Source organism: Peromyscus californicus, unplaced genomic scaffold (genome assembly GCF_007827085.1).
Source record: "Peromyscus californicus insignis strain IS unplaced genomic scaffold, ASM782708v3 Scaffold_15__1_contigs__length_86483966, whole genome shotgun sequence".
Taxonomy (NCBI): domain Eukaryota; kingdom Metazoa; phylum Chordata; class Mammalia; order Rodentia; family Cricetidae; genus Peromyscus; species Peromyscus californicus.
In genome coordinates, this window is record NW_026294447.1 from 53,693,779 (window position 1) to 53,719,325 (window position 25,547).

At 50.8% G+C, this 25,547-nt stretch overlaps 1 protein-coding gene across 4 annotated transcripts in view; it reads right to left on the reverse strand.

Annotated features, from left to right (window-relative positions):
- Syne3 (spectrin repeat containing nuclear envelope family member 3) overlaps positions 1-25,547 on the reverse strand; it is an 88,346-nt gene that overhangs the window by 23,169 nt on the left and 39,630 nt on the right. For 3 of the 4 annotated variants that reach the window (XM_052738885.1, XM_052738883.1, XM_052738884.1), the window contains exons 3-13: positions 24,041-24,213; positions 22,733-23,042; positions 16,628-16,789; positions 15,664-16,011; positions 13,878-14,011; positions 11,814-11,988; positions 8,274-8,456; positions 6,203-6,346; positions 4,610-4,744; positions 494-655; positions 193-365 (exon numbers count right to left, since the gene is read on the reverse strand). In XM_052738885.1, the coding sequence (XP_052594845.1) occupies positions 193-365; positions 494-655; positions 4,610-4,744; positions 6,203-6,346; positions 8,274-8,456; positions 11,814-11,988; positions 13,878-14,011; positions 15,664-16,011; positions 16,628-16,789; positions 22,733-23,042; positions 24,041-24,213 (2,099 nt within the window). The remainder of the gene's footprint in view (positions 1-192; positions 366-493; positions 656-4,609; positions 4,745-6,202; positions 6,347-8,273; positions 8,457-11,813; positions 11,989-13,877; positions 14,012-15,663; positions 16,012-16,627; positions 16,790-22,732; positions 23,043-24,040; positions 24,214-25,547) is intronic. The other variant, XM_052738886.1, reaches the window with a different exon arrangement.

Genomic DNA, 25,547 nt, shown 5'->3' on the forward strand with positions numbered 1-25,547 from the left:
ACTCCCTAGTGAGAGACGTTCTCCAATCCTCAGAACCCTACCAGAATCACTAACTGGACCAAAGATGGGGATATCCCCAGATTCCTGGCACCGTGGCTGCCATACATCTCAGCCTCAGTCAGATGCTCTAGGGACCCTAGGTGATGAGGAGGCATTGTCTGGGACAAAGTGGAGAGCAAGGAAGACCCTTACCTCAGCAGATTCTCCTCTAGCAGCCGTAGGGCCTGCCAAGACTCCACCAGCTTCCTCAGATCCTCCTGGACCAAGGCCGCCCCCTCTGGAGAAGACTTCTTCATCACAAGCTGGCCCAGTGCTTGGAGCAGGGACAGCTGGACCTCTCTCTCTGGAATTTCAGCCAGCAGCTTCTGTGGGACACATGGATAAACATATATACATGCGAGGTACTAGTTTGGAGGACTCTCTGTACCCCAGTATGAAGGTCACCCAGAATGCTTTAGGGGAATGCAGGCGAGAAAATGAACCAGCACCTTACCTCAGGTCCAGTCTCTTGGGACTCAGCATCCCAAAGATGCACATCCCCTTGGTGTGTCTCCAGCGTCTGTGTGACCATGGTAACCCACTGCTGCAGCTCTGACAGCCGGTGGCTGAAGGTGCAGTGCTCTCGGACGCTCTGCTGACACCTGTCCACAAGGTCCTGCAGTACAGCCAGGAGCTCTGAATGCTGCTTGAGGCAGACTGTAGATGATACCCCACAGATGATACCTAGACCTGCCTACATGCCCCCCCCACCACAACTATTAGGGGCCATCACAGGAGATGGGGGAGAAAGGATGTAAGAGCCAGAGGATGGGAAGGATGCTATGACATGATATGGCTGGTAAACACATGAACTCCCAGCAGCTGCCGTTACCGGTACAAAACCAAGTCGGTTAATACCACAGCTTGGATAAGAGAGGAGTTCATGAAGCCCCACCCCTACCTGAGGAGTGGTTGGCAGCTGAAGGCTATTGGGGGATGAGGAGTCATTTCTTCTTTGGGGTGTGGCCTCTTGTAGGCTGCCCATTTTCAGGGGATGCTCCACACTTATCGCCGTGTGGGCAGCACTAACTACTCAGTGGGTTACAATTAAAAAAAAAGAAGACGGGATGAAGGTGGGGTGGGGACATGGTGGGGATGGTCCAGAAGGAGTGGAAGGGGGGAGTGGGGTGGATATGATGAAGATTTATTGTATACATGTATGAAATTGTCAAAGGAAAAATAAAAATAGTCTTTAAAAAGAATGGGCAGCCTGTGACCTCCTGCAGCATTGTGGAGGAATCTGCAAGCGTTGTGTGGAGGGGCGGAGCAAACAGCTCTGAGGTCAGGGCTGAGGGTAACCGATGGACAGTACATGGGGGTGGGGCATGGGGCAGGCTGCTGTCACCCTAGGTTTTGTCTGGGGGCCCTTACATGGGTCTGTTTGTTCTTTAAGATTCATGGAGCCATGCCAACGTGCTTTCTTTTCTGTATATGATTGACTGTATAAAGGTTTTCAAAGCTACCTTGCTTTTTTTTGGGTGTGTGTGTTGGGGGCCCCTCTATCCCTGGATCCTGTTTCCTAGGCCTGTTAGTTTCTCAGAAGTCTGACTCATGAGCCTTTCTCTTCTCTGTCTCCAGGAAAGCTGGGCACTGTCCTCAGAAGGATGGCCGTTCTCCATTCTTCTGGCCCCCTTGCCTGGGACTCTCTGAGTCCCCTTTCCAGCCCACCATGAGTCATTCAGACTCCGGCCCTCTGCCACTGTTCTCACTGCACTACCCTGAAGGTCTCATGCCTCTGTGCTGGGCTTCCAAAGACCCTATCTCCCTGTATCTTTAAACAAAACAACAACAACAACAACAACAACAACAACAACAACAACAAATCACTGCGGAGATAGGGATGCCAGGCCCCTACTAAGGGGCTAGAAGCCCAATTGGAGGGGGGTTCAGCATCCCACATACTGCACCTACTTTCAACAACCCATCAAAGATGGCCTCAAATGTTTTCTAAGCCCTGCTCCTCTGTATCCTCAGTGCCAGGACCTGGGTACCAATACTAACCACCTCCAACAGCTTCCTGCCATAGGGACCTGTGGCCTCTGACACAGGAGCATGCTCCCTGTGGATGTGATAGTTAATCTTGCTTGACCCGATCTAGAATCACCACGGAAATAAGGCTCTAAACGATTGTCTGGGTTCAGTTAACTGAGGTGAGAAGTTCCATAAGTGTGAGCTGCCCCACTCCACGGGCCAAGGCCCAGGACTACGTGAAAATGGAGAAAACTGGAAGCAATTGGATCTCTGTGAGTTCAAGGCCAGCTTGGTCTGCACAGGGTGCCAGAGTCCGTCTCTCTCTACTTCCTGACTGAAGACACAGCGAGACCGACTGCTCCGAGCTCCTGCTGCTGTGGTTCCCTGAACCGTGAGAGGCTACACCTTGGCACTGTGAGGCAAAGCAGACCTTTCTACTGTTGTCTTTGTCAGACATTCTGTCAGGGATGACAGGACATGAAGGCCACTTGGCTGTGAGGGAAGGGGGAGTTTACACTCACTAGACTTAACAAGCATTGAATGTCTGAATAAGGGGACAGTTTCCCTTTACAGGAGCATGATGGGGTGTCACCCTCTTGCTACCACTAATGACACCCAGTAAATGTGTCCTCTAATGATTGGCCTAGCTCATCATTTGAATATAATTCTTGGAGCTGACATTTGGAGTTCTAGGGGCTTCTAGAAGCTGGGAACAGTGCCCTATCTCTCTATCCCCTTCATTTATCCCTGAGACTACAGATCCAAGTTTACTGAGCAGATTGGTGAATTCATCCAGACCCAAGGAGTTGCTTGGGCCAACAGGGCTCCTTAGGTCCTCGGTGTAAGGCATCATCTGTTTCCTGGAGACTCCTGGGGAAGCATTTGGGGCTGAGAGTGGAGTGAGGGCCAAAAGTAGCAGACAATGTAAGGTGCTCCCACTCCATGAAAGGAGGGAGACAGAACTGCCCCACATCCCACTAAACTGTCTCATGCCCACCCATACTTACAGTGATTAAAAGCCTGTTTGCCATGGCCTGGGGTTGGGCTCTATGGTAGTCTGAATGTAACTGGCCCCCATGAGCTCATAGGGAGTGGCATTATTAGGAGGTGTGGTTTTGTTGGAATAGGTATGGCCTTGTTGGACGAAGTGTGTCACTGTGGGGGTGGGCTTTAAGGTCTCAGATGCTCCAGCTACGCTCGGTGTAGACCCAGTTCATTTCCTGTGGCCTGAAGATTAAGATGTAGAATTCTCAGCTCCTTCTCCAGCACCATGTCTGCCTACACACTGCCATGTCCCACCATGATGTCATGGACTAAATCTTTGAACTGTAATCAAGCCCCAATTAAATGTTTCCTTTATCAGAGTTGCTGTGGTCATGGTGTCTCTTCACAGCAATAGAAACCCTCACTGAGACAGGGTCTAACTCCACACACAGGTGTAAGGAGGTCTCTGAAGTTCTAACAAGGCCACTGACTTGTCTGGGAGCACACCCTTCCTATACACGAAGGGCTTTGCTTTGGTTTAGTTGAGATTTTCTCTCACTCTTTAGAGGTACCACTGGCCATGCTGCCTGATGTGACATCAGTGGTTGTGGTATAAAGGGAATATTTCCTGACCTCTCCTATGACCAGAACTATCTGTAGCCACTTATATATGACTTGATTATGTCTCTTTAAGAATTTCTTTATGCTGGGCGGTGGTGGCGCATGCCTTTAATCCCAGCACTCGGGAGGCAGAGCCAGGTGGATCTCAGTGAATTCGAGGCCAGCCTGGGCTACCAAGTGAGTTCCAGGAAAGGTGCAAAGCTACACAGAGAAACCCTGTCTTGAAAAAAAAAAGAATTTCTTTCTATTCTAGACATTTCTAGATTGTCTGTGAGAGTGGTGTACCCACCTGTTAGCTTCAGGGTGGTAAAGAAGGTGTTTGCTATGGAAATGGGGTGTACAGGGCCAGGTGGGCTGAAGAAGTTAGCCTAGCACTAAGTTTTCTTGAGGTGTGGCCAGGGATCCGCTTAAACTCCCTGAGGCTTAATTAAAAAGCAGGACGACCCAAGCCTGTCTAAATCAGGGTGTGTAGGGAGCCTGGAGCCTGCATCGATACTTGTCTTGGTCAATTGTCAAGAAGTCTGGGTTCTGAGCATCCATCAGACTGCAGGAAGTAGAATCATCCTGTGCACCAGAAAGTGCTCAGAAGGCCACTAGAGGGCGCTGCAAACAAGGCTCTGAGGCCACCAGGGCTGGGGACACAAACAACTGCACCCACGCAGGCAGAGGAGACAAGGCAGCGTTTTCTGTTCTGCATCTGTGGCCCTCATCACAATGGGAAACCCTGGCATCACTCACTCACTTGCTGATTCACTGTCCCGTCCACCCAGTCCCCAGGAAAGCAGGGCCCTGTCTGTCAGTGTGAGCTGCCTCCGCCACGGGAGCCCAGGACAGCAGCCCGCATACAGTAATAGCTCAACAACCAGAAGCTACACAAATGAGGATGAGAAGAAAGAGAGGTTGGAAGGAACAGAAGCTGGAAGGAGAAAGGACCCAGGAGTGTAGGATTCTAAGACCTGGTCCTCACTGCTTAGGCCCTTCACTGGTCCCTTACCTCTAGGGACCTCTTCAGGACTTGCTGGTCAGAGGAAATCTGGTCCACTTTGTGCTGGTGGTTAGAGTTCTCCTGGGCAAGAGGCCTCACAGCCTCTATCTGTGTCCCCAGATCGAGACCCTCTTCCTGCAGGCCCTGTGATAGAGAGAAGAACAAGGGAACTTGGCCACCTGCCTCTCCATCCAGAAGTCCTTCCATCCCAGAAAACCCTCTATCCAGAAGACCCTCAATCCAGAAGACCCTCCATCCCACGAGACCCTCCATCCAGAAGAACCTCCATCCCAGGAGACCCTCCATCCCAGAAGACCCTCCATCCAGAAGATCCTCCATCCAGAAGACCCTCCATTCAGGAGACCCTCCATCCCAGAAGACCCCCCATCCCAGAAGACTACCCATCCCAGAAGGCCCTCCATCCCAGGAGACCCTCCATCCCAGAAGACCCCCATCCCAGAAGACTACCCATCCCAGAAGGCCCTCCATCCCAGAAGACCCTCCATCCCAGAAGACCCTCCATTTAGAAGATCCTCCATCCAGAAAACCCCCCATCCCAGAAGACCCTCCATCCAAGAAAAACCTTCATCCAGAAAACACTTCCATCCCAGGAGACCCTCCATCCAGAAGACCCTCCATCCTCGAGGCCCAGTGGGGTAGGGACTCTGAGTGGGAGAGTCCCTGGTTGGGGTTCCCAGGATAGCATGTTCTCTCTGTCAGTGGCTGCACCACATGGGTGGTCCAATAGATTCCTTTTCAGGGCAAATCAATCTTTAAAATTCAGACACAAATATCCTGGGGCATTATTAAAATAAACTATAGGAAAGACCAGACAGCATCTTGGGAAAGAAACTCACGTCTAGACTCTCACTTGGTGACCATTGGCTGTTATGAAGAATTATACCCACTTCAGTGTTAAAGCCTCAAATGTACCACGCTTAATGTTTTCCAGAGAATGCTGTCAGCTTATACAGGAATGGTGTTTGGGTTTGAAACAATAAACACTCTGTCATGTGCATGATAAAAACCAGTAAAGCTCCTCAGCTGGCTGGCGATTACCAATGACCTGCCTGCATGCAGTCCACACATGATATAAAACATATCTTCCTAATCGCAAAATTGGTTTATTCAACTGAAAGTCTCCGGACTCACCAAAAATAGTTCACACGACAGTTAATCTCCATTGTCAACTTGACTGGATTTGTATCATCTAGGAGACACCTCTAGGTGTGTCTATGGGGGTGTTTCCAAATAAGATTAACCGAAGAGGGAAAACCCACATTGAATGTGGACGGCACCACCCCATCAGCTGGAGTACCAAACCAAATAGAACTGAACTGAGTGCCGTTGTTCAGACTTCGGAACCCAGGGGCAAACAAAAGAACTGCTTGTCGCTCAGTTAGACTCGACTCAGCTGCTCAGGGGTGCTAACAGCCCCGCTGGGGCCAGGAACTGTCAGCTGAAAAATCGGAGGTTCTACTGAGACACAAGTCAGATCCCCAGTAAGAACCTTGGGCTCAGGCTGGCGACTGTTTGCACCTTGCTGCCAGAGGAGGAGCTCCCGTGCAGGCAACCGTGTGCCAGGTGACAGTCACTCCTCACCTGCAACCTTAGGAGCTGAACCTGCTTTCCAGGAAGGTCCCGCTGAAGTCCTTTCTCTGCTTGGATCCTGGCTTGGAGGTCTAGGAGTTTCCTGTGTAGGGGGTCAAAAGCCACCCCGAAGTCCTTGTGCTGGGCGAGCAGGCTCTGCAAATAGAACTACAAATGAAGCATTTTCCTCACGGCGCCTTTTAAGACCTGACACTGGGCCGGGCTGCTCTCTCTCTATACTGATCCACCTCCTCCAGGAAACACTTCCTGATGGGTCACTCCAGTGTTCTCTCACCACACTTTAGCCATAGTCCTCAAGAACAGCCCTCCCACACACACCAAATCTCTCCAGAAGTTTGTTTGTAGATAAGGTTTTGTTAGAATACGGCCCCGCCTACTCATTTCCTTCTGATTCTCTGCTATAGAGGCAGAGTTGGGTCAAATGCCTGACAGACACTGGCATCTTCACTGACTGGGCCCCTGCAGAAGCAGCAGCCTGTAGACAAGAGATTCTCAACCTTTGGGTCAAGACCCTTTTGGGGTCAAATGAACCTTTCACAGGGGTCACCTAAGATGATTGGACAGCATGGATATTTACATTATGATTCAAAACAGTAGCAAAATTACAGTTTAAGAAGTCACAAGAAAAATAATTTTATGCTTGGGGGTCACCACATCATGAGGAACTGTATTAAAGGGTTGAGGCATTAGGAAGGTTGAGAAGCACGATCTAGAGCTTTGCTGAGACCGCTCTGCAGACACCTCCTGTAACTGTCCGTGTGTGCTTGTCTCCACCAGCTGCCGCCATGGTTTGAGTGGAGACTTCACTTCCTTTCTGGTTCCCCCAGCTCTGGCAACCCTGCCTTATCATGCTGATGAAGTGTGATTGCTGGCTTGGAGTCAAGTGATGCAGCCTGAACCCTGACCCCTCCACCATGAGATACCTGACAGACTCTCCTCACCTGTAAAACAGGGAGGCTGGCAGCACCTCCCCCATAGTGTCAGCTGGACAAAGATTAACAGGTGCCTGGCCCAGAGCCAACACCTGTAGACCGTAGCTATTATTATCATCATTATTGGCTGCTCAGCAAACATTTGGCAGCTAGAACTGGCTGTCTGCAGAGTGCCAAGCCATTGCTTTGACTTATTGCAGTCAGAAGCATGCCATTAATAACATTCACTCGCTGTGGAACAGTCTTTTTGTACACTGTGAATATGTATTACTCTCATTGGTTAATAAAGAGCTGACTAGCCAATAGCTAGCCAGGAAAAGGTTAGGCAGGACTTGTGGACAAAAAGAGAGCCTGGGGAGAAAAGGAAGGAGTTGCCAGGAGACACAGAGAGAAGCAAGATGAACATGCCGTGGTGAAAAAAGGTATTACCACGTAGCAGAGAGTAGATAAGAAATATGGGTTAATTTAAGTTCTAAGAGCTAGTTAGTAACAAGCCTAAGCTATCAGCTGATCATTTATAATTAATATTAAGTCTGTGTGGTTATTTGGGAACTGGCCAGTGGTCCCGATGAAAAACTCTGCCTACATTCACTCTTAGGATCATGGTTGGTTAAAGTTAGCAAATGCTTGTATCTTCATTTTCTATTACATTTAAGTGTGTGCACACGTGTGTGTGTGTGTGTGTGTGTGTGTGTGTGTGTGTGTGTGTGTACATGCGCACGCGCACACGTGGAGGTCAGATGACAACTGTAGGAGTTGGTTTTCTCCTCCTATCATCTGGGTCCTGGGGGTTGAAAGTGGGTAGAGAATGAGCAGCAAACACCTTCACTGGTTGAACCATCTCCCTCACCCCATCTTTGCTTGTCCATCAGCTCTACAGAAGACAGCATGGCTTGATTGAAACCTAGGGAACAGGGTTAGGAGTGACCAGCAGCAGACAGGTGACTAGGGAGCCAGTGAGAAGGGTCACATGAGAGTCCTGCCCCATCCATAGACACAGAACCTGAGATTGTGGGAAACAGAGGCATACATCCAGAGCCACTGGGCAGGGGTGGAGCTGAAATCAAAATATCAAGAAGGGCTGTGCCCGCCCCCTGGCCAAGCTCCAGGGTGCAGCGGCTGATGCTCACCTGTAGTTTGCTCTTCCTCTGCAGAAGGCTGTTATGCAGTAAGTCTCTGTCCCTCACAGAACTTGCCACCTGCTCCAGGAGAGCGGCTGCTCTCTCCTGGCCCAAGATGCTCCCCAGCAAGTCTGTCTTCAGCTGCAGCATCGCCAGCTGCTCTTTCAGCCGGGAGCTCTCTGCCAGGGCTGCCTGTGGGAGACAAGGTACCCATGCACCTCAGACAGCCAGGAAAGCCCAAGCTCACAATTCCTACTGTTGCTGCGCGGGAGCTGTGACTCTGTGGGCATCTGGGGAACCGGCACAGTAGAAGCAGACAGGTAGGAATACATTGGAAGGTTCTGAATTTCAGGATCCATGTTGGGTTTTTTTTACCCACCCTCACCCATCTCATTATCAAAGGCCAAGGAACACTTCATCCCCTTTTCTGTCTGGGAAACCTGTGCCCCCTCCATCATCACCACCACCAGCTATGGCACAGGCTCAGCCTCTCTCACCTGGACCGCAGCTCGGCCTGCCTGTTGCTTCTAAGCTGGTGCCCCAGAGCTGACCTTTCACACCTCACTGGCTTGATCTTCCATGCCTCTACACCAGTGGTTCTCAACCTTCGTAATGCTGCAACCCATTAATACAGTTCCTCATGTTGTGGTGACACCCCCACCATAAAATTATTTTCGTTGCTACTTCATAACTGTAATTTTGCTGCTGCTAGGGATCATAATGTAAATATCTGATATGCAGGATATCTGATGGGGGTCGCAACCCACAGGTTGAGAACCACTTTTCCACAGTGACCCTCCATCACCAACAGATCTTCTGACTCCCTGGAAACACCTTGCTTTGGACTTCTGACCTTGAGAACTATGAGACAATAGAATTTTTATTTTTTATTTTTTTTTTTTATAGAAGAAACTAGTCAAGACCAGTAATTTTATTTTACTATGGGGTTTGGTATCACATTCTTTGTTATTTAAATGCCATATAGTTATCCAAGTTCAGTTCTTTTTTTTTCATTTTTCTTTATTAAGAAATTTTTCTACTCACTCTACATGAATTTTTTATTTTTTAACACAAGGTTTTACTCTGTAGCTCAGGCTGGCCTGCAGATTACTACATAGCCTAGGCTGGTCTTGAACTCACAGCAATTCTCCTGCCTCTGTCTCCACAGTGCCGGGATTACAAACATGAGCCATCACATCATAGTCCACAGCTGTATGACATGATCCTAAATACACAAAAACTGTAAATTAATTAGATTTTCTGTCTATCACATGGAAAGGTCTGGATGGATTTCATCAAATAAAAGGACAGGTTTAGGATGGTCTGACCTAAAATTGAGGTTTATAGTGCACACAAATTTCATTTGAGATCATTTCATAGATGGTCATGAGGATTGTCTAAAAAAGGCGACCATCAGAGGCTGGACACACAGCTCAGCCGCTGAGAGTACTGGCTACCTTCCCAGAGGACCTGGGTTCAACTCCCAACACCTCCAGAATATCTGATGAGTGTCTGTAATTCTCCTTCCAGGAGATCTGATGCCCTCGTCTGGCTTCTGTGGGCACCAGGTACACAGTGGTGCATACACACACATAGGCAAAACATCCCTACACACAAAAAATAATAAAATAAAAAAATTTAGAAAGATGACCACCAGAGCCACAGAGATAGCATAGTGGTTAAGAGAGCACACTATTGTGACAGAGGACCTAAGTTCAATTCCCAGCACCCACCTACAACTCCAGCTTCAGGGGGGATCTGTTGCCCTGGCCTCCTCGGGCACCTGTGCTCACATGCACATACCCATACATGGGCATACACATAACTAAATTTATTTTTCAACTTAAAAAAAAAAAAGCAGCATCCTTCAGCCCCTAAGCATGGGAGAAGGGATCTACTGAACCCTTGGGAGGAAGGATCATGTCCTGCTGTCAATAACTATGGAGCTGGGCTTGATGGTACACATCTGCAATCTTAGCATTCAGAGGGCAGAGGCAAGTGGATCTCTGTGAGTTCATGACCAGCCTGGTCTACATAGTAAGTTCCAGGCTAGCCAGGCTTACAAAGTGAGACCCTGTCTCCAAAACTAAAAAAACTCAATAACATAAATAAATAATTAGGGAGGGATTGAAGTTGGGGAGACAGCTCAACAATTGGGGTACTTGCTGAACAAGCCTGAGGATCTGAGTTTGAATCCCAAGAAACCCAAATAAATGCTGGATGGGCATGGTGGCCCAACTTTAGTTTCAGCTTATGAAGGCAGAGGTGGTGGGGGATCCCTAAAGCAAGCTAGCTAGCAAGACTAGCCACACCAGTGAGTTCCTGGTTCAGTGAATAAGGAGAAAGAGCAACCAAGTGATTCCCAGCATCAATCTCAGTTCACACATGAGCAGGCTCCAAGCTGCAGGCTGAGCAGTGTTCTCCAGGGGAAGTGGGTCAACCCGGAGTAAAGATTCTCCCAGCAACACCCAGTAGGTCAGAGCAGTGAGGGGAAAACTGTTCCCATATGTTGATGATGGTCCTATGCTTTGTGGGATGGTGGGTACTCTTTAATTTTCCAGAAATCTTTATGTTTTGGGGGTAATGTACACATGTTTTTGTAATCAGAACAAAAACTAATATAAAATGAGGCTGACGCCCGGCACATTTTCATGCCTCCCTCTGCTCTGTGTGTCTGAGAATCCCTGGACACAAGAGCATCTCATGGACTGAGAGCTCAATAGTAGCATAAAGCAGGGTTTATGAGCCAATCAAAGCCCCAGTGTTGAGGGACTCTGGGGCGGATGCTGCCACATGCTCTCCCTGTAACGGTTGCTCTTTCTCCAAACAGCCAACATTTGTTTTGTGCCCAGCTGAAGGCCTAGAAGTGTTAGTGTTGCAGCTACAGCCAGTCATGACAATTTCACCATCTTCAGCCAGGCACTGGTTTAAAGGACGGTCACATGACCTGCCCAACCAATGAGAGGAAAGCTTCCCAGGAAGGCTTTAGCTCCTTGTTGGCAGAGTGAAAGCAGTGATGGAGGGGGAGGCCTTAGGCCCCTGTGCTGTTCCCACCAATAACAAACACTGATTGCTACTTGGCAGCTAAGTGGAGGCCAGAAAGAGACATGCCTTGGAGCTAGGAGAGCCTGGGTTCCAGATGACTCTGTCGAGCCATGAGATCGACCTGATCATCTCTGTGTTTGAAGTTCCCACTGGTCAGGCTGTCACTGAAGACACAGTGAAGGCAATGGCTTGCTACACTGCTCTCTTGTAGAATCATTAATCCTCTACCTGTGGTGGGGTCCCCAAGGAAGACAAAATTCCACGTAGCTTCGAGAAGATCCATGAAAGTCACACCAGGCTTTGGCTTTACCCGAGGACTAAGGATGACTTTTGTCCCTGAGAACAAGTGGTGACCCTTCTTGTACACTTGGTACTTGGCTGACACAGAGCAGTGAGCTGGACCCAGGTGTCTCAAGGACCCAGGAATGCACTTGTCCCTGGGAGGGTAGCTGAGGTGCCACACACTGGGCCAGCAGCCTCCCCGGCCCCACAAAGCCTGATTACCTCAATCTGGGGCAGAAAGGTGTGAATGGAGGGCAGGTCCGGCAGGCTGGTGGTGATGTCCAGGAGCCTCTGAGCCAGGGCCTTCCACAGCTGCAGGTCATTGAGGGGCCGCTGGAAACGCTGCCACAGCTCTGCCCTGGTCGCATTGTGGAGCCTGGCATTCTTTCCCTTCATACTGCCAGGGCAGCACAGGGCACAGATCCAGAGAGAAGATAGTGAGATCAGTCCAGGGTGAGGCCTCTGCCCAGGCTGCCAGGGCAGGGAATGCCCTCCTAACACATGGGCTGCTACGAAGTAGCATAGGAAGTAGCTGGGAACTTGTAAACGCTGAGACAGCACTGACCACATGCCTCAGGTCTTCCTTAGGACAGACCCTCGGCTCCCTCAGGCCTGTAAGCTCTCAAAGAAATGAGATACACAAGTGTCCTCTGGGTCTGCAGTATCTGAAAAGCTGAGACTAGAGTCAGGCAGAGCAGCTGTGACTTGTGTGGCTTAACTCTGTCAAAGCCCCTGTTTCCTCATCTGAAGAACAAGTAACACAGTGCTATTCACACTGCTGCTGGAAACATTATAATCCTGATGCCCTTCACACTGAACTCAGGAACATTCATAATCCTGATGCCCTTCACACTGAACTCAGGAACATTCATAATCCTGATGCCCTTCAAACTGCTGTTGGAAACTTTACAATCCCGATGCCCTTCACACCAAACCCAGGAACCTTCATAATCCTGATGCCCTTCACACCACTCCCGGGAACATTCATAATCCTGATGCCCTCCACACCACTCCCAGGAACATTCATAATCCTGATACTCCTCATACTGCTCCCAGGAACATTCACAATCCTACAGCTTCTAGTAATAGAACACTAGGAGCTGCCCTTCCCACTTAGAACCAAACAAGCGCTTAATCCAATTTTTAAAAGAAATAAACGATGAAAATGTGAGTCTGGGACCCAGAGCTACTGTGAACCTAAGGGCATTTGTCAGCCTGAAGAGAGTGCTGCAGAATGAGCTAGCCTGTGACAGCCCCCGGAGTGAGGACACTAAAGGAAGCGTGCTCTGATAGCCACACCCTTCTTGAAGGTGGGACCTTGAAAGCTGGGCTCTCAGGATAAAAGGGCTGCTATGGAACTGTCTTCACAGAGAGCTAGTCCAGCTTCAAGGCAGGAGACCAAAAGCCTTGGGGGTAAATTGTAGAGACCCTAACCTGGTACTGCCCAGTCAATCCAAACCCAAACCCTGGTTAAGATATCATCCCAGGCTCAGCTACTTCCTACAAGTAAGTTTTCTAATACTAGGCCCAACACCGGATAAAGCTTCCCTGATCCTGATAAGAGGATGGACCAAGCTGAGGGAGAGGAGACCTATGGCCACTGTGCCTTTGTCTGTTCTGTGTGTGTAGCAGGTCCAAGCCCCAGCCTAGCCCTGCTTTAGCATTGGGCAGTAGGATCTAGGCACTATCCCAATTTTACAGATGTGGGGCCTAGGAACAGCTGTGGGTGAGAGACACGGCAGATGAAGCTCCTATGTCCACTCCGAAGGAATCCCCTATAACCAGGTAGGGGTATAAGATGTACTATGGGGTGCTATTGGGATGGCTGAGCTGATGCTTTCTTGGCAAAAATAGGTGAGCGCTCTGAATGTGCAGCGCTCATTTCTGCAGAGGGAGGCCATTACTCTGCTCTTTGCTGAGCTCGACTGTACCCATGGTCAGGGAGGTAAGCAGAGGCAGTGCTAAAGAGATGATCTGGTACTTAAGTCTCAGCATGGTCAGAGGCAGAGGAGTGGTTACATTTACCCAGGAGCCCTCCCTTATGACATGGCATGGTGAAGCCCTCCCAACGCTCAGCCACTCAAGACCCAGCAGAGGTGGGCCAATGAGCCTCCGAGCCGCGAAAAGCAATGCTCACGCCTCTTGCTGGGAGCCAAATGCAAGTCTCAGCTGAGTAGAGACTTGCCACCCCCAGACAGCCCATCCTCCACACACAGGGTGCCAAGTATCCAGCACCCTGAGTCCCGCCCACTCGTAGTCCTGACTGGTCTCAGCCTCCCTGGGTACCTTTGATATTCCTGAATGGCGGCCACCACGCTATCGGAGAGTGACTGTAGGTCAGGGAAGGTGACAAGTTCCTTCAGTTGAGTTTGTAGCCGGTCTGCACGGGGCTCCTCTGAAGCTAGTGCAGCCCGTGCCCCCTGCAAGACATGACAACCAGACGTCGGTGAGGCTCCTTAGGGGAATGACAGTGTGTGTGCAGGGGCTGAGAAGAGGCTGGTGACTGGCCAGGCTGGAGGACCTGGTCACCAAGGGCACGGACTGTGGGACCTTACCCTTAGGCTCAGTCTCTGATCCCTTCCCTGTAACAGCCTGGTTACACATGGTGTCATCTTCTTCACAGTGACACTGTGACAAATGCTTCAGTCTACTGTAACTGCTCCCATTGGTTCGGGGATATCTTAAACTGCAGGCCCCCACCTGCGTTCAATCCCCAACACTAACAAAAAGGACGACCATGAAGAAGAAGGGATTTCCAGAACGTGGATTATTGGTTAGCAAGCTGGACCCACGCTAAGAGCCAGAACTTCTTAAGCATCGACATTTTTAGGCACCAAGCACTTTCTCTGGCCCTACGGCCATTATTCCCAATTCACATACACCTGAAGTAAAAACCATGCCCCAAAAGCTGCCCAGGAGAAAGGAGAGGAACCTGCCTGAACCCTCACAGGCTAGTCCTGCAGTCCCCACTTTCAACCTCTGCACCAGGCTCCAACTCAGATTGAAGCAGGTGGCCCTCAAGGATGCCTGGTCCCCTTTGTAGAAAGATGCAGTGCAACCTGACCTGCTGGGAGGCTGGGCGGAAAAGCTCCCAAATGCATAAAGGATGCTCGAGAAAACCTTAGCACCATGGTGGGGCAGAAGAGCGGTCAGGGCCACTTTTATTATTTTTTTTTTAAAGATTTTTCCTTTAATGCCCTCCCACTTGAAGGGGGCTAGGGAAGGAACCTGGAGTCCCATGCAAGCTTAGGTAAGTTCTACCACTGAGCCTCAGCACCAACTTCAAGTGTTTCCTTCGACCAAATCATGATATTAACAATAAAGTAAGGGGTTGGGGAGTGTTGGACAGCTTGATCTAAAACCTGTCTGCACACTTCCTGCCGTGGTTTGAACAGTGCTGGCAGCGGTACTGGGGGCTTTTAGGAGGAGGGGTCCAGGGGGTCCTTAGGTCTTTGGAGGTGTGCCACTGAAGGGGTCCGTAAGGGCCTGCTTGTCTTGTCTTCCTCACGGGCCCTACTTTCTGGCTTAAGAGGTGAATGGTTTACTCTGCCGTAGACTCGTACCATGACATGCTGTCCCTGGCGGAGGCCCGGAGAAATGCAGTCTCTGGACCTCAACCGGCACCTCCAGCGCATGCGCCACAGCAAACCTTTGCTCCTGCTAAGTTCACCTCAGCCATTTTGTTACAGGGACATGAAGGTGACTAAGACTTCCCGAGTGGGTAGGAGCCCACGCCGCCTTCCCTCCCCAGACCTGCCCTGGGTTTGCCTCACATCGTCTCTCCACCGTGAGCTTCCCTCCACTGCTAACCTCGCCGCTTCCTGGCCAGAACGTGTCCCTCATCCCAATGCCGAGTCTGCCACCAACTTACTTTGTGCCTTTAGGGATTGCAAGGGGGGAAATATCTCAGGCCTTAGTTTCTCCTTCTTGAAATGGGAATAAACACCTGCCTTCTCAATGGCCCTTTTAGGGAACTCAGGTGCCAAAGGATCAGGCACACCAGAGAGCATGCGTAAAGCCGATTCCGATTCTCCAAGTGGCAACCTGAGGCCCAGCGCACCCCTGTACTTACCGAGAGCAGCCTCCAGTGGGCCACCAGCTCATCTTCTGTGGCTGTCTTCACCGTGGGCTCCAAGCCCTCATGGGCCAACCTCTGAAGGCTTTTCTTGAACTCTCCCAGCTCTGCCTCCAGCCTCAGGATCTGCTGCTCACAGGCCCCCTTGGACTGGAGCAGACCCTGCAGTCTCCCTTCTTCCTCCTTCCAGAGGACTCTCAGCTTCTCCAGGACCCCCCGCATCTCCTCCAGCTCCCCGGAGATCTTCTCTGCACCCAAAGGAGAGGTGTTCTGGATGACACCCTCGGCCTGCTCCTCCAACCTGTTCAAAGACTCCTCACCCCTAGGGAAATCCTTGGCGATGTCCTGTCCAGGATGACGGGGAGATAGCAGGAAAGCAGGGTTTAGCTGTGTTCTCAGAGCAGATCTGGGGATCATGCCAGGGGTGGACTGTCTGCTCTAGGTCACGTGGACTTGTGAGATGGGAACTATTCCCTCCAAGCCATTGAGCACTTACAGGAGAATGTCTCTTTTGGACATGTATGTCTTCAGCACTGTGTGGCATTTGCTAATGTTTCTAAAAAAAAAAACCAACTTGAAGCCATCAGCAAGATATGCCATGGGGCTACAAAGAGTCAAGGGGCACTCAGCCTCACAGTATGTGTGTGTGCAGATACCTATTTATATTTTAGATGCATGTTTATCTATATCACTGTATCTGTACAGATGGATGGAGAAAATGTGTGTGGCTGATGTAGCTCAGGTTGGCCTTGATATATAGCTAAGAATGGCCAACACACCAAATGTTTTGTACTGGATCCCCGGACTCTCTCCCCAGGAGTCTGTGCTGTGGGTTGTGGGTGTCTGTGTCTGATGTGGAAACTGATATCCCCACTTGCAATATGTAGGGTCTCCTCCGTCAGCCAGGCCTCAAGACACCCTAGTTGGGACACAGTGTCCTGGTTGGGTCGCAGTGGTATACCTGCAGTGCAGAGAGGCGAAGCTCCATAGCCAGCTTGCAGTTCCGCCCCAGACAGCTGCGCACTTTCTCCACCACTGCCTTCAGCCACAGCTGGAACTCGGTCACAGCCTCCTGGTACTGCTCATGCTCCTGGGCCACCTGGGTCAGGAGATCCACCCTATGCTGCAGGAGAAATTGCTTGTCATGAAGGTCCCCAGCCTGGCTAGGAGCCCACTGCCTGTGGCTGGGGCTCTTTTTTTTTTTTGGTTTTTTGAGACAGGGTTTCTCTGTATAGCTTTGCACCTTTCCTCGATCTTGCTCTGTAGACCAGGCTGGCCTCGAACTCACAGAGATCCGCCTGCCTCTGCCTCCCGAATGCTGGGATTAAAGGCATGTGCCATCGCCACCTGGCATGGCTGGGGCTCTTTAAGGCCAGGGAACAATCACTGGCTTGGCAGGGAGTCGGGAGGCATCTATATGGAGGCGTGAGTGTACACATCAGGGGTGCTGGAGTCAGGACCAGACCCTGGAGTCCCACACATGCCAGCACTTGGCCTGGTCAACCCTACAGCTGGCATTCTTTCCTGCTATGTCTGAGGAATGCCACTTGACTAGGGTACAGGAGTAACACCAACAACAATAACAGCCACAGAACACTGTCCCTCTGAGCCCTTGTTCCTGCCCTCCCTTCACCCTCGCCCTGCTGTGGGCATTGCTAAGGATGTTCCATGCAAACTCTGTAAACTCCCCTGCCCATCCATAAGGGGCTCTCATTTTTATTTTTGACAGACAAGGGCATTGAGGCCCAGAGAGGTGAAGTGACATGCCCAAGGTCACCCCGCTAGGACAGCCAGAGATGGGGGGGGGCGGTCCAAGCTGTATAAGAAAGGTAGCTGAGCACAACCTAGAGAGGAAGCCATAAAGCAAATCAGTAGCAGCATCCTTCTGTGGCTTCTGCTTCAGTTCCTGTCCTGACTTCCCTCAAGGATGGACACTGACCTGGAACAGTAAGCCAAATAAACGCCAAATAAACGCTCTCCTTCCCTAGGAAGCTTTTGGCCAGAGTTTCTGTCACAGAAATAGAGGAGCAAAGTAGGACAGAGGGGGTTTGCAGAGAAAGTTGAGGAAAGGGTCGGAGGACTCATTCGCCACGCACCTTGTGCGTCTGGGCATTCATGAGCCATAACCTAACACCATTGATGATGGAACAATTGGCATTAAATAGGGTCACCCCTATAAGGTGCACACTGGAGTCAGGAGGCCTAGGACTCTCACAGGGCCCAAGCTGAGATCCAGATAGTCACCATGGCACTACATTCTCATCCCCACATAGGGATGAGGGGGGGACCCTTTAAGCTGGGGGACCCCAGGCTGTTTCTAACAAGCCAAATGCTTTTGGCTTTGCCTGTCCTGTGGCTTCTACTGCCATTACTCACTCGAGAGTTACTTGCATTGTGCCACACAAGCAGCCAAGCAGCATAGAAAAGAACGGCCCTGTTCCTATGAAACCTTTCATTCTGTACCCTAGACCCGGAACTTCCTGTCCCTTCTGTAGGTCATGAGACAGTCAGCTTTGAAACTTCCCCTGCCCGTTTAAACACCTAAAAGCTGTTCTTAGCCCAACGCCAAGCAGGCACACGAGAAACCAGACAGTGTAGCAGCTGAAGGTTGGTGACCTCAGCTCCTTGCTGTGGAGCAGGCCGTGTCTAGGAAGGCTCTGAGCCTGTGGGAAGCTGAGTCCCAATTCCTCCAGTGAGGAGGGCAGATAGTCTGTGCACAGTTCCCCTCCTTCCAGACACTGTTCACCAAAAACCACTCAATAATAATAGCTCATTAAACCTCGGCAAGATGCACAACATGCAGAAGAAAATCTCCCCATTTTAGAGATGAGGTAGCTAAGGCTTGGGACCAGGTTACTTAGGAAAGAGCTGAGACTCTCAAGATAAGAACCACCTGCATCCCAAAGGAGAGCCTTGGCAAGGACCACTGCCTTCACAGATCAGTCCTCAACCTTTGAAAGCTGCTGGAGCTTCTTCAGTTCCCTCAATGGTTCCCACTTCCTGTGGTGTGGTTTGCACACGCACAGCGCCCTCCAATCCCAGGAAAGGCTCACGGATGAGTCATAGCGGGTTACCAGGAACCTTAGCGCCTAATGCTGATGGCAATGGATGAGGGTGGGAAGGACCCCCCCCCCCTCCGCCCCTAGTAATGAATGGTGGGTAACACTGCCTGTGTAAATGATGAGGTGCTGGCACCCAGGAAAGTCCAGAGCAAATAAAAGTCCGTGTGATGAGGAGCAGGCGCTGGCAAGGAGTGGCGGCAGGCAGGAATCCAGATTAGCTGAGCGCCAGGCACAGCCATTTCAAAGCCAGCTCAGCCAGTGGGAGGGTGACAGGGTAAGGAGTGGCTGAGGGCTCCGCCTTCTCATTAAACCACACAATTAAACGATCTGCAGCAAGCAGAGTTATCAGCAATGTCAAAACCCAAGCAATTAACAGGGTGGCTTGGATTTATGTCACCAACAAAGGGCTGTGGAAAGTCTAGGACCCATGGCCTGATGCCAGGCAGCCCTTCTCAGAGGCGGAAGAGGGAGGATGCTGCTGTTTGCCACTCGGAAGCAATGGTTTCAAATCAAACAAGGAAGACACTCCTGGCACCAGCTGGCCTGCCTGCACTTTCCTTTTGATACTGCTGCTCACCTCTACACTGGGCCTAGAAGCTTCTTAGAGGTGGTCTCCAAAGCCAAAGGGGGTGGCCCTGTCCCCACCCATATCAGAGGCTCATCAACTCACAGGTTGGACAGCCATAAAAACAGACTGGGGGTGTCGAGGTGGCTCAGCAGGTAACTGTCCCCTTGCTGCCAAACCTGACAACCGGGATGCACAGGGTAGACATGGAGAAGGCTGGAGAGCAGCTCAGTAGTTCAGAGAGCTTGCTGCTCTTACACCCAATCTACCCCTCGGACCTACCGATGGACTCAGGTGTGGGGACACTCCCAGGATCCAAGTCTACCTTGGGAATCACGAACTTCTGGCTGTTTCTGTTGGGTCAGTGGTGCCTGACCTTCTGATTTTTATTTTTATTATTATTATTGTTATTGTTGTTGTTGTTGTCTTTAGCCTTTATAAAAGCACCTGCTGACATCTCTCCCATCTGTCTACACTGTAAGAGGCCCTGTCTACACTGTAAGACGGCCGGAGGACTGAAGCGGTAGAGACAGAAGAGGCTTAGGAAAGACAATACTTGCTCCGGAGAGCTATGATTTCTGGGGGACTTAGGGTCATATGAGGCAGACAGTGAGATTCCCAGAGGCGATGAGCCATGATGGCTTCTGAATTGGGGTGGGAGTGGTACTCACCAACTTCCCCTGGTACCTATCTTCTTCTCACACATGCACACATATAAACACACAAATCTCACGCTTCCTCTTCTCTGCTCCCTGTCCTCACCTGTTTCTGTAAGTCACAGGGAACAGCCAGGAACCTTTCCTAGCCAGGCCTGGAGGAGCAGACCTGGAGAGAGAATTCCTCCTGTGCCTGCCCTGGCCACATGGTACTTGTAGAGTCTGGAAAAGGGTAACCAGCTACAAGAGCCAAGTCAACCTGATACAACTGTGTCCATCCATCCTGACCCAGGCCAGCAGCCTGGGGAGCCACGTGTCCCCAGGAGCATGTGTGTGTGTGTGTGTGTGTGTGTGTGTGTGTGTGTGTGTGTGTGTGTGTGTGTATGTGTGTATGTGTGTGTGATTCTCATAAACAGTTCAATGTGCCACACAAGGATGCTGCTTCTGTCTGTCCTTCATACACTGAGAATAAGGGAGATCCTTTATGGCGGGCAAACACTGGCCAGTTCTCCAAGAGTTAAACACCTAGTGATGATTAAGTGAGCAACCCCTATACCAATGGGAAGCAGCAAGGCCTGGCCTGGAACCCAGTCCCTTCTCAGGCGCTCAGTGTCTCTAATGGATTTCCATTCTCTGCTATTTGGATGTCAATGTCCCCTCACAGCTCGTGTGTGGAAGGCTTGGTCTCCAGCTGTTGAGAGGCGATTGGATCCGCGGGCACTAACTTCATCAATGGGTCAATCCACTGATAGCCTTGAGCTGAATGGGCTGTTGGAAAGTAGAGGCTACCGACTCCTCTCTGCTTCCTGGCTGAAGCGGTGAGCAGCTTGCCCCACCACAGCCTCCTTCCGCCATGATGCTCTACGCCACCCTCAGGCTCAGAGCAGGAGTCAGACTGAGCCGGCTAAAACTGTGAGCCGAATTAAAAACCTCTCCTCCTTTGTTTTCTTCTGGTATTTTCTCTCAGGCATGGAAATCAGCACACTGGCTTATTATAGAAATTCTTTCCCATAAATTTCGTGGGCTTGAGGACCCCAAGAGACTCCAGCACTGAGGAAAATAAGTGAGTGTCCTCCCACAACACCAGCAGGAATACAGCAAAGAGAGACTCATCCTTTGGGACGGCAGACCACAGCACACCACAGAAAGGGACACTTGGCTGCAGAAGTAGGACCTGTGACCACCAGCCACATAGTGCACCTGGGTCTTGGTTGCTGGGTCTGAGACTGTTCCCTCAGATTGTAAGAGGAATAATGGCTTTCCAACCCAGGAGGAGCAGAGACCCTGCAGAGGGACAGAGCCCGAGAGTGCCGCCCTCACTCTCCACCACTGGGAGACCACACACACATTTCTACAAATGCAGTATGAAAAGGAAGGAGTTACCTAAAACAAATAAATAAATCGGCAACAAACAAAGCCAGCCATCTTGCAGAACATGGAACCAAGAGCCTATGGCATCAATTTGGCTCAGCGATCAGTTTTAAAAAACACACTCGAACCTGGGCGTGATGGTGCACACCTTTAATCCCAGCACTCAGGAGGCAGAGGCATGTGGATCTCTGTGGGTTAGAGGCCAGCCTGGTCTACAGAGTGAGTTCCAGAGCAGCCAGAGCTACACAGTGAGAACCTGTCTCCAAAACACAAATAAGCACACTCACATCAGGAACCACCAAGCAAGCACAGAGACAGAGAAACAGGGACCATGAAGGTTGATTCCCAGAGTGCCTGGCTGGAGCAAACACAGAGTTGTGCTAAGGGCAGGTTCAGCCATGGGGATGTGCACCACGCCCTGATGGAATAAGCTCAGATGGAAATCACAGAGCCACAGGGAAGCCTATCCACCCTGCAGGAGACACAGTGACACCGAGTGTCTACCCCTGCAGCTCCCACTGTTAGACATGGATGCTTAATAACAGTAAGAACATAATCCTGCTGCAGGCAAGGGACATTTTTATAAAGGAACAGGTGGACAGATAAAGACCAATGAAGAAAAACAGAATTTCCAAAAAGTAACCATTTAACATAATAATTCGGTGAACTGTTGCCAAAACGTGGCCAGGATGAGGTGAGAGGATGGGGCAGAGGGATTGGGGTGAGGGCAAGAGCAGGAGTAGATGGGCTTCAGGGATGAAGGGGGGGTACTAAAAGGGAAGAAATGAAGGGAGGTGGGAGGGAGGAAGAGAGGGGAGGAATGATGGAGGATGAAGGAAAGCCACTGGGGGACATGAACTGCACAATCCATTACTTTGTACATGTTTACTAAACATCCACATGTGTATGAAGCCCTGAGCAACTCTGGACGTATGGACAATGGGTGGAAGGATAGGTGGATGGGTAGGTGCAAGATGGGTGGATGGGTAACCAGGTGCCGGATAGATGAGCAAGTGGGTGAAGATGGACAGCAGACAATGAGTAGGGGGCGGGCAAGAAAACAGATGGATATGATTACGACATGAGAGGCTGGCTCGATGGGTGGGTAGATGGGTGGGGTGGGTGGCTAAGTGGTTGGAGAGACAAATAGACTAGTTGGTTAGGGAGCAGTAGACTGATGAGTGAGTGATCAGATGGGCAGGAGAGATAGGAGAGTGTAGACTGATGGATGGGGTGAGTGAAAGGGAGGCTTGCTAATATACTGGGGAAGGGAGCAGACAGGCCAGGAAGCTGAGTGGGAAGTGGGTGTGTAGATAGACTGATGGGGGGTAGCTAATGAAAGACTGGGGCGATGAACTGACTATGAGTGAGCAGAAGAGGGATGGATGGGCACGGAGCCATCCACGGCTTACCTGGGCTCTGGCCTTCACAGCATCGTACTCAGCCTTCATCTTCTTCTGGGCATCTTCATCCACACTGGGGTCCCCGATCCTGTTGAACAGGGAGCCTGCCTCCTCCAGCAGCCTATCCAGGAGCACAGCCTGATTGTCCACATTATGCAGCAACACCTGGGCGTGGCTCAGCTGCCACTGCTTCTCCTTCAGGCCCAGCTGCAGCTCCACAGGCGGCTCCAGAGCGACCACCATCTTCTGGAACCAGCGGTAGAACTCATCCCGGGCCAGCAGATACTCGCTCCAATGCAGCCACACCCACTCGATGCGGCTGTGGGAGAGATGGAGGGGCTGAGAGGCCTGACCCCAGCTCCTGGGTATAGAAACCCTGTCGCTGCCCCCTCCCAGATAGTAGGGGCTGTGTTGTAGGGATATGAAGGTGACTTCTCTATGCCGAGTCACAATCCAGATTCTAGACTCTCCTTTCCTATGAGACTTTACATCCTGTAAGTAATCTCCCAGATGAGGCCAAGCCTGGACTCTATAATACCCTCAGCCACCCACTGGGGAGATGAATTTTAGGGGGCCCTGAGCCACCAGCACCCCAGATTCTTGCTCTGAACTCCCACTGCCAGTACACAAATCCTTCACTCTGCCCACAGTGGCCCCAGGCCCTTAGCATATACTGCCTGAAAGCAATTGGAAGATTGCTCCAGGACTGTGCCTGATATTAGGCAGAATACAACTATCCACGGGCCAGTTAGTGGCCGACAGGTAGTGATAGAGGACTGAGGGCCTGTGTGACTTCTCAGGGTAGCTCCGCCCGTTCATCTGCCTCAGTGTCCACCTCTCTAGAGGACCCTATCTCTGCAGTCAACATGGAGACATTCGTTTGTAATGTCAGAGAGAAGGGTTTGGAAGGCAGAGAGTTCTGTTCGGTCATGCGCTACCACGTTCAGATGTACATGCGCTCTGGGGATCCGAAAGGTCCTCATACTCGCATAGTAAGCGCTTTACCCACTGAGCCATCTCCCTGGTCAAGGCCAGGCCTTCTCATACGCCTGCCGTTCTGCAGAGGACACATACGCAAGCCCATCAGGACTGCTGATGCAACAATTCGAGTGTCCAGGGTCCACCCAGCATCACCATTACGCCTGTGTGTTATTAGAAAGAGACATTGGCCTGAATCCAAAGAGGACATGCTGTTCCCAGGACCCCTAAGTCCGAAGAAGTGTCACTCAGACAGAGGTCCCAAGATGGTATGGAGATGGGTAAGAAGGGTCACCAGCATCTGAGCTTGTAGCAGTGAGGTCCCCTGTCCATCCTCACCTGTGGCAGTGAGTCATGTAGGTGACCGTCTCCTCCCATTGGGACTTGATATCCTTCAGCTGGGCCAGGATCTCAGGCTTCTGGCCCTCCTGGCAGGTTGCCAGGAGGGCCTCAGCCGCCCGCAGGACCAGTTCCACCTTCATGCATCCCTCAGGCTCTAGCTGGCAGATTTTCTGTGGATACAACAGCCATTTTCCCAGGGTTAGACACACCACCACCAGGCACAGACATTGTTCCAGCGCCAAGAGCTGGGATTTCATGGCTAGAGTTGCTGCAACCCAGCTTAAGGCTCTATACTCTTCTGATGTGCCCCCTGAGCAAACTGCTAGGGGGGCTTTGGGAAGGGAGAGGGAGCCCTGGAGGTTATCCCTGTCCTTGACCACTGGGCCACATCCAGCTTCCAACTCAGACAGAGTTCACTCTCTGCTGGGATGTGCCTTCCGCGTCCTGTACCACGGTATGAGCAGATCAACCTTTCGGATTTTAACTCATAAGAAAACAATTGTAGGCAGCGTTCATCACCATGTGTGTGGCCTTGAGGTGACACCCTCAAGTCTGCTGTGAGATGCTATTGTGGTCCCCACCCAGCCAAGGCTCTAAAGGAGTCAGTCACACTGCTTTGCCCTTTGCTCCAAGGCCCTGCTCCCACGGGTGACAGGAATTTGGCAGTCCATTCCTGATGGGTGAGTCACTCAAGGACACCCCGGAGCCTTGCCTACATCTATCCAGTCTGTCTCCAGCCTGTCTCTCAGCCCTCATCTCTCTCCCTCTTTCTTTAAATTTATAAATAATAATTGTGTGTGTGTGTGTGTGTGTGTGTGTGTGTGTGTGTGTGTGTGTGTGTGTGATGTATGTGGGTGAGTGTGGGTGAGTGTGTGCCACAGTAATATGTAAAGGTCAAAGGACAACTTGGAGGCGTCTGTTCTCTCCTACTGTGGGCCCTGGAAATCAAACTCATGTAGTCAAGTTTATGAGGTATCCTAGTCAACTTGGCAAAACCTAGACTCATCTGAGGAGAGTCTCAAGTAAAGGATCTTCCTGATCAGATTGGCCTGTGGCCAGGTCTGTGAAGGAATTGTCCTGATTGTTCATTACCCGTTGTGGGGGGCACCATCCCTAAGCAGGTAGCAGGTAGGCCTGGGCTGTGTGTGTGTGTGTGTGTGTGTGTGTGTGTGTGTGAGAGAGAGAGAGAGAGAGAGAGAGAGAGAGAGAGATGGATGAAAGAAAGACAAAGACAGAGCAGAATGTTTCTCTGTGGTTTTTCCTTCAAGCTCTTGCCTTGAGGTCCAGCCCCAACGTCCTTCACTGACGGATTGTGACCTGGAAGTGTTAGCCGAATAATCCCTTTACACTCCACTTTTGGTTACTGTGTTTATCACAGCTGCAGGATGAAACTGGAACACACAGTACGCCCCTTTACCCCTCTGATATGCCTCTAGCCCTGTGCCCCATTATCATTCAGGGGTACATCCCCTCTAGATGTCCTGCATCTTTTTTTTTTCCTGAG